The sequence below is a fragment of the Mus caroli genome, unplaced genomic scaffold (genome assembly GCF_978045245.1).
Source record: "Mus caroli unplaced genomic scaffold, Mus_caroli_1 scaffold_8, whole genome shotgun sequence".
NCBI classification, from domain to species: Eukaryota; Metazoa; Chordata; class Mammalia; order Rodentia; family Muridae; genus Mus; species Mus caroli.
In genome coordinates this window covers 110,985,314-110,994,024 of record NW_028227263.1, presented here as the reverse complement: position 1 = coordinate 110,994,024, position 8,711 = coordinate 110,985,314, and the positions used below count along the sequence as shown (strand labels likewise).

At 44.8% G+C, this 8,711-nt stretch overlaps 1 protein-coding gene across 2 annotated transcripts in view; it reads right to left on the bottom strand.

Annotated features, from left to right (window-relative positions):
• Positions 1-252: 252 nt before the first annotated feature.
• The window catches only part of Znf507 (zinc finger protein 507), a 30,214-nt gene continuing 21,755 nt past the window's right edge, over positions 253-8,711 (bottom strand). For both annotated transcript variants that reach the window (XM_021167796.2, XM_021167797.3), the window contains exons 6-7: positions 4,390-4,524; positions 253-4,279 (exon numbers count right to left, since the gene is read on the bottom strand). In XM_021167796.2, the coding sequence (XP_021023455.1) occupies positions 3,913-4,279; positions 4,390-4,524 (502 nt within the window). In that variant the 3' untranslated portion in view covers positions 253-3,912. The remainder of the gene's footprint in view (positions 4,280-4,389; positions 4,525-8,711) is intronic.

Below are 8,711 nucleotides of genomic sequence, written 5' to 3'. Positions count from 1 at the left end.
CAGCACGGAAAGCATCTCCATGTCTGCTGTGGAAGCTAAAGAACTGTTTAACGGGGGAGAAGGCCCAGAACCTATGCTTGTGAAACGCAGCACTGGTGCACCAGTGATACCTCAGCAACTTACCAGAGCCTAATAATAAACCCCAACCAGCTCCTGGGAAGCTTTCCGTGGCTTAAATGCAAGTTTCTAACTCAACAAACCCCAGACAGGAATACATGCAGACTGCTAAGGAAACTTAGAAACAAGTGTTTTTTAACAAAAAAAATTTATTACCAAAATACAATATTTAAGTCAATACATGGCAAACTCCTGTAAAGCAAAATAAATTACTCTAATTTTGGACAGTTCTTCTGAAAATTAAGAGGTGCCAGAGAGCTTGCTGCACTCTTCTAACCAGGCAGCCTGTGCTGCCACAAACACGGTTTGCAGCTTGATGGGCAGGCGGGCGGGTGGGCAACAGAATGTCACCAAATGCCAATCATCCAGTTTTAATGAATCAGCGTCAGAATCAATCATTGCTTTTTTACATGGTGTTCCAGAAGTTTCTCTACTTGGGCTACAGAAGCAAAGCCATAGTGTTACACAACACTTATTTCTTAAAAAAAAAAAAAATACATGTCTTTACGCCCATGAATGTCAAACTCAAGTTTCTATTAAATATATTTATAGACTATTACTTTGAGCACCTTGCTGCACAATTAATAAAAACCGGATTAAATAAGTGCTTATGAAACTGAGACCAGAGACACCTGCTCATCTTTGTCAAGCCAACTACGCTGCAGAGATGCGATGTAAACATGATGCTCACATTTGTTTTGTGAGAAAAAGAACAGTAATTACAAAGCCACCGATGGTAACCTCGAACAGAGGACTGAGAGGTCCAGGGCAGAAGCTTCAGCTGGTATCGATCGCTGCGTGTGGTCAAGCCACAGATAAAGTGAACAGGCACATGGCTGAGAGGCCAGTGAGGGCATCTGCCAGAGTCCTATGATCACAGCAAGGGACAAAATGATATTTATAAAGATCACAACTGCCACCTCCCCATCTTACGTTTACTGAACACAGTAATTTTAAAGCAGTATTCCCCATTTGCTCTTAGAAGCGCAGGTGGTCAGAGCAAGAGACAAAAATCAGGGTTTCCCATGCCAAAGCTTAGAGCAGTGGTCAGGATACTCCTCTGAGCAGTGACCCCGACTGGGTCAGAGGCTCCCCAGCAATGACAACCATACATACAGGCTTCTGTTCCTCAGAATCTTGCTTCATGGTAGAGACTTGCTGTAAAATGCTATCAGGATGTGCAGGGTCCAGAGAGCTCATACGAACGCATGGCAGAGCGGAGGCTCTGAGCCTTTGGGCTATTAGTTTTTCCCCGTGGGGTGGGGGAAAAGTTTACGCTCATGACTACTATCATGTGGCCTGAAGGAACGTGGAAGCGTCTTTTGAAGAGCCACCCTGCTGAAATGGTAGGGTGTTTTGGGTGATTACTATTTTTTAACCAATTGTGGAAAATTAAAGCCACAGAAAATTCACTGAAGGCTATTATTGGTTAGACTAACAGCAAAATGAAAACCAGATCTAGTAGGAACAACAGCAATGGGTGATAAAAATGGAAACATGAATTTTTTTTGCATTTGGCATTAAATATAAATATTTTAATTGTGAAAATATGAGAAAATTCATCTAAGTCCATATAGAATAAATTCAGGGAAATTGAATTAGTATCTATAAATTCATTTTCTTATTAAAATCCATATATCAGAAATGAATTAACCTTCACAAATAAATTAAGCCTATCTTGGCCAGGTGTGATGGCTACTGCCTTTAATCCCAGCACTTGGGAGGCTGAGGCAAGTGAATCTCTGTAAGTCTGAGGTCAGCCTGGTCTTCATAATGAGTTCGAGGTCAGCCAGGACTATACACAAAGACTCTGCTCCCCACCACCCCCAAAGCTACCCAAAATCAGAGAATGGCAAATTTTTCGTCAAGTTTTTCTAAATAGTGTCATCAAAATTATGGTGGAAAAACATAAAACAAATCAGAAAGTGTTTCCACATGCCTGGCCCCATGCCATAGCTCCCGACCCCACATGAAAGCTAATAACTCACTTTCTGGACACCTCAACTTCAGGAACCCAAGTTATAAAGCTTGTCAACACCCACTGCCTCTGTCCTTCCGGGAGCTGCCCTCGACTCTGGGTGTGTACAGAATACCCACATTAACAGCACTGCAGCCTGCTGTAACGGAACAGTAAGCGATCAGAACTACACAAACAGCACCTTGTTCGCATCACCCTCAGCAGTGATGGAACCAACCATGGGACTACTGAGGTCACATCTGTGTGATGCAAACTTCATCACAAATATACTGAGCTAGTTTCTCAGTAGATTTTCTTGCACACTAACAAATGGACTCTCTTAGAAATATACTAGCCACTTGCTGAATGGTGTTTCTGACAGGAAACTGCTTGTGTTGTTTGTTTTCTTGTGGCTAGATGTACATGATGAGTGCTCAAGTGCTATGCATAGTCCCAGGTTTTCAAAGTTCTCACCAAAATTTTACTTGAAGACTTTGTTGTTAGTGTTTTGCCTGAATTATGTCTGTGAACTACATGTGTGCTTGGTGCCTGGTGAGGCCAGAGTGTACCACGTCCCCAGAACTTGCTGTCAGTTACATATGGTTACTGGGAGTCAAACCTGGATCCTGAGGAAGAGCAGCCAGTGCTCTAAATTGCTGAGCCATCCCTCCAGTCCTTTTAAAAATTATTTTGTTTAATTTTTTTGAGATAAGACCTCACTTTGAAGCCTTAGCTAGCCTGGAACTTGCTATGCGATGAGGCTTGCCTTAAACTCTGAAACCCACTTGTGTCTGCCTCCTGACTATGTGAACCATACCAGTCTTTTATTCAAACAGACTGAGGTTGGACCATCCTTAGTCACCTGGGTTGTTCTGTTAAGTGTAACTACACTCATAAATTCGAAGCAGAGCAAACCATACCAGCTGTGCTACTTTGAGGCACCTGACTTTCAGCTTTCATTCGACAAGGGATCTTTTTAACCTCATGAGGCCCAGTCCTGCTAATCCAGGTTGGCCTTGATCCTGCAATCCCCTGCTCACAACACCTGTGGATTGTAGCCACTGCCACCACACCAGCCTCCCCAAAGCTGCTTTCTTTGGCTCTCAAGCTACAGTGTGCTTGAGTAAGCAGGTGAGCTAGCTCAAGGACAGCTGATGCAGTAGCAGTCTCTGTCCTCCTGCTTGAGGAGGCTGTCAGACAACTGCTAGCGGTGGTGATGACGGGGAGTGTAGCTGTGTGACTGGAGGAGTGGGCTCGGGTTGTTCACACTGACCTCTGAGAAGTTATTCATTTATGTGAACCTGAGATTTGGTTTGAGTCTTGTATGGAGTCACTATGAATTTGAAACAATAATTTACTTCCCAAATGTTTATAATCCAGGAGTGATTTGGGCATCTCTCTCCTTTTTTAGGGAGTAAAGGACCATACCCTACATTGAGTTTGTGATCAATTCCTATCAACACAAGGAAAAGATTTATGAAGCCCATTCCACAGCCCCACTGCTCTCTGGAGACAGTGGAAGTCACCGACCCCCTTCCTATTGCCCATCCTGGCGACAGTGGCAACTGCCCTTTCCCATCTGTCACTTCCCTCATCACACCAGTGTGGCTCTGCAGTCTTCTCAACTCCTCTGCTTGCAGATTCTGGACTATAGTAAGCTTTTAATAATCAGTGGTGACATTAAGAAGGGGCGCCAGAGGCTCACACAGGGTCACAGCTCTGTGTCCTCACTCAAGCACCAGAGTATTAGCCATACCACCTGCTTCCTCCATGTCTGGTAAGCTCGTGATGGCACTGAGGTTGGCCTGCAGTTCAGAATCCCTCCCACGTGCTCCTAGCTAGTTGGCATTCAGGGCTGTGCTGTGGTCCTTGTTCAGGATGATGCTGACAATCTCCCCCTCATGTTCCTTCATGTGATCCAGGAGGCTCTCCTTGCTGGTTGACTCAAAGCCGCAGATGCAGCAGCAGAAGAGCAACACGCAGTACTCGGTGCCTGGTGTGGCCAGGCTGCAGCTTCTTCCTGAGACGTCAGAGCTGCTGCCTGTGGGGTTCAGTTTCTCAAGCTCGCTGGCATCGATAACTTCACCGGGCAGCTGGGAAGTGAGCTCTGAGGATGACACCAAGTTTTCTGGACTGCCTGTGGTAGGGCCAGTTCTCTCTTCGCTGCTGGTTAAGGGCGGTTTTCCACGGGATTTCCCCAGAACTCTTATGAAAACAGAACACATCAGATTTTCAGTGGGTTTTGCTGTAGGTCTAGGAGATGCTCCCTAACTTGCTCTGTACCTAGCCATCAAGTGAAGGGTGGGATGACGTACCTGGCGCTTTGTGAGATTGCATCATTGATGGCCTTGTTAACTTGCTCGTAGTTGTAGTTCTGGTCACTTGCATGTTTCCACATGTGTGACTTCAAGGAAGGGGGGTGGCTGCACACATACCCACACAAGGAGCACCTGGAAGACAGGCACCAGGGAAATCACAACCATCTCACATTTGTGAAAATTTAGGGTGATTTTATGCAAAAGCCACCTTTCCTGGGTAATTGTCTCTCCCAGGCAAATGGAGACAACCACAGAAAAACCCATGTGGACACATTTACAACCTGGCTCCTGCACCTGTGGCTCAAGGACACCACTCAAGAGAGGGAGGAAAGACTAAGAGCCAGAATATCAGGAGGTCTAGGGAAACAGTCTCTCCTAGACAGACAAGTCCAGGCACCTACTGAGTGCTGAGGAGGGGAGAGGGGGAGGACCAGCCTCCCCAGTGATGAGTTCCTTTCACCAGCTGTCCATTGGAGGGTGGGTCAGGCCTGTGAGCATGTCCACACAAATACAGCAGGCTCAGCAAGTTGTATTTATAGACATCTGTACATATATAGACATGTAAGAATGATTATCAAAGAAAAAGGGCTATTGACTTGAGTGGTGGAGAACATGGGAGAGGTGCGAGGGAGGACAGGTGGGAGGCACTAAGGGAGGAAGGGGAGGAGGGGAAGGGATGTAATGGTATTTAACAAAAGTCATATTAAAAATAAACTTTTAAAATTCATAATGCATCTGTAACCATAAGCCCTAAGCATTCTCAGTTGGGCTACCATTCACAGAATGTAAATTATCACTGATTCTAAGGCACACACAGACTTCACAGAGGTCCTAGAAAGAAGTGTAAATAAGAAAAGAAAACCAGAGCCGGGTGGTGGTGCACGCCTTTAATCCCAGCACTTGGGAAGCAGAGGCAGGTAGATTTCTGAGTTCAAGGCCAGCCTGGTCTACAGAGTGAGTTCCAGGACAGCCAGGGCTACACAGAGAAACCCTGTCTCGAAAAACCAAAAAACCAACAAAAAAAAAAAAAAAAAAAAAAAGAAAAAGAAAACCAAGGGACAGAGATCTTTTATAATATAAAGATTTTTCTAGGGATCTAAAACATCCATCTTAGTTTAGCTAAAATACATGATGTGGAAAGATTTCTAATATAGTAATATACAAAATTTTTGTCCTAAATGATTTTTTCCCCTGAGTCAGGGCTTCTCTGTGTTGTCCTGGATGTTCTGGAACTCGCTCCGTAGACCAGTCTGGCCTAGAATTTGAGAGTTTCTGCCAGCCTTAATCTGGGATTAAAAGTATTCGCCATCACAGCCTGGCGTGTTCAAAATTCTTTAACCACAGGTATATAATGTTCTCTTCTGTTTATCAAGAAAGCAGAAAGTAGAGCTGGGGACTGGGGAGATGCTCAGCAGTTAAGAACACTGGCTGCTCTGGCTGAGGACCCAGGATGGATTTCCAGCACCCACAAGGTGGCTCACAACCACCTTTAACTCCTGCTTTAGGACACCCAATGCCCATTCCGGTATACCCAGTGACCTTTTATATGTGCATATATGTGGTTAACAAAAACACATGCAGGCAAAACACTCATACACATAAATTAAGTAAACACACAGTAGGTAGGGAACGCTGAGCTGGAGAGATGGTTCGACTTCAGTAATGTGTCTTCCACAAATAAGTCAGCCACCATGTGGGCTCTGGTCCTCTGAAAGAGCAGCCAGTGCTTTGAATTGTTTTGCCATCTTTCCAACCCCAAATTCTGTTTTAAGTAATCTGAACACCTTGAATTAGTGTGATTTGTTACAACTCTGAACAGTTAGAAGTGGTACTTACAGTTTGTCTAATTTCTGCTTAGATTTAGAAAAACATACAGCTCTGTGCATCCCACTGTAGCGTCGTGCTGAGGAGCACCTCAAAGTCCCGTGTGCTCTGCCTATTCACCCTTCCCTCCTGCCTCAACAACTGGCAATCACCAACTCACCTTGTTTTCCGAGACAGGTCTGGAGCTCACCAAGCACCAAACTTGGTTGGCTGGCCAGCTCTCCCCAGGAAGCCACCAGTCTCTGCCCGCAGTACTGGGATTACAAACACCACCATGTCTTGTTAGTGTTTCCTTCTGAGTTCTGGAGATGTGACTCGGATCATCATGTCTGCTCAAAAGCACTTTCCTGACTGAGATACCTCACCAGCTTGCTTCCAGATTTTGCTATTATGAATAAAGTTACTATAAACATGTGGATGCAGGTTTTCTGGGAATAAAAGTTTTTATTATGTAGGGAAATACCTGTCTATCATTTCTAGGTTGTACTGTGTAACTATGATCTTTTTGGAAGCCACAAATGTACCTAATTACACACCTAACAAATCAGACCGCTCAGCTCTCCCCTATACCCATGAGACAAGGCTGGCCAGACGGGCACAGGGATGGATTAACTCGTACCCTAACTACTGATCCCAGCTTACCTTTAAGACAGCAGTTTTTATTACATGTCCTAAGGACTAAGAATAAGGCCAAGGGTCTCCGACCTTGAGAAACACTAGTCCATCCAACAGCTATATATATATATATATATATATATATATATATATATATATATATATATATATATATATAATATTCTCCTAACCTGACACTCTGGCAACCTGATCAACCCCTTGGACCACCAAATTTGGAAGGAGATAGTCAACTTCACAGTGTGCACTCTGACACAGGTTCCCATATACACACTCACACACTCACGTGCTCATAATAAATTTAAAATTGAGGGTGAATCACTGTCATGGCATATTTTTACATTTATTTATTGAGGGAGAGACAGATGAGCAGGGAGAGAGGGAGAATGTATATGCATATGCAGGCAGGCATGTGCATGCCACAGCACAGGGTAAAGAACAAGTTGTGGGAGTTGGTCCTCTCCTTCCACCATGTGGGATTAAACCCAGGCACTTAGGCTTTCCCTACATTATGTTGATGTATGAGCTGCCCCTGCTGACAGTATTGCTGTGGGGGTGGGGTTCGAAGGTTCCAATCTGGCCCCAGTTCTGTCAAACTCTGCTTCCTGGTCCCCTGAGGTACTCCTATTCCTGCCTTCATGGTCAAAAGCAGCTCCCATTACCATGGATTCTACTATACCATCACCCAACCAGATGAGGGCCAGACAGATCCTCTCGTAGGTAGGTTCTACAAGGTGTTTCCTCACAGCAACTAGGAAAGTAACAGATGAACAGATGATCACTGTGACAGCACCCTCCCACCCCATGACTTAACTGCGCTCACCTTCTTAGTCTTACCGTTCTTTTCACCAACATGTACTTTTCCATGGCCAAATGCTCTGCTAAGGCAGACTGTGAAGCACCTGACACTATTTCAATCCGATCAAACCCCATCAAGTTTCCAGAGAAGGAACATCTAACAGACTAACAGACCACATCCTCTCACCACGAGGGCAGCAATGTCCTACTTCCATCTAGGACAACATCCACTGGGAGAATGGGTGGAAGCACCCTGACAGCAGTGGCCTGGGCACATTTCCCCTGGCTTCAGCTGTTACCAGTCTACACTGCACCTATAATGGAGCTGCCTGTTGCTGCTGGTGACAGAGCCATGGGCACTTCAACTGTGCACATCTGTCAAAATTATCACCGAGACACAAGAAAACAAGCAAACATTCTAATAGTCAATTGCTGGCCAGTGTGATAACCTGTCAATAAGCCATGGCCGGCTCAAAGCCCTGGAAGGACATACGCAACCACTTTCTACGCTGATCATAACACCTCATCCCTAGCTGCATAAAGCACCACTTCTTCCTGGTAGAGAAGGTTGTCATCAAAAGAAAGCCAGTGCAAAGACAGACCTTGCGCTTCTCGTGTCTTTGCTAAAAATTAAATTAGAATTATTTTATAGGCTCTTCATTGTTAAAATGAATTAACTGTTTTCCCTCCCAGCCACTTAGTTCCCATCAGCAATGACTCTGAGACTAATTTTTTATTATTAAATGCCTGGGCTATAAGTGTTGGTTCATTTCCTGACTGGCTCTTAACGTATTTAACCATTTAATCTAGTCTATGTCTACTGCTTGATTGGTTGCCTCTCCTTCAGGCCCACCCCATTTCGTTCTTCTTGTATCTTCAGTTTCTCTTGGAGCTCTTCTACCTGCTAGTTTATGTCAGTCTCCTCAGTTCATCTCCCATCTCATCTCCCTCGGCTCTCCTATTTCTCATAATCCTCTCTCTTCCGCCAATGTCCCACCTCCTATTTATTCCCTGCCTCAGTTCATTGGCCACTGGCCTTTTACTGACAGGTGATTCTTAGATTC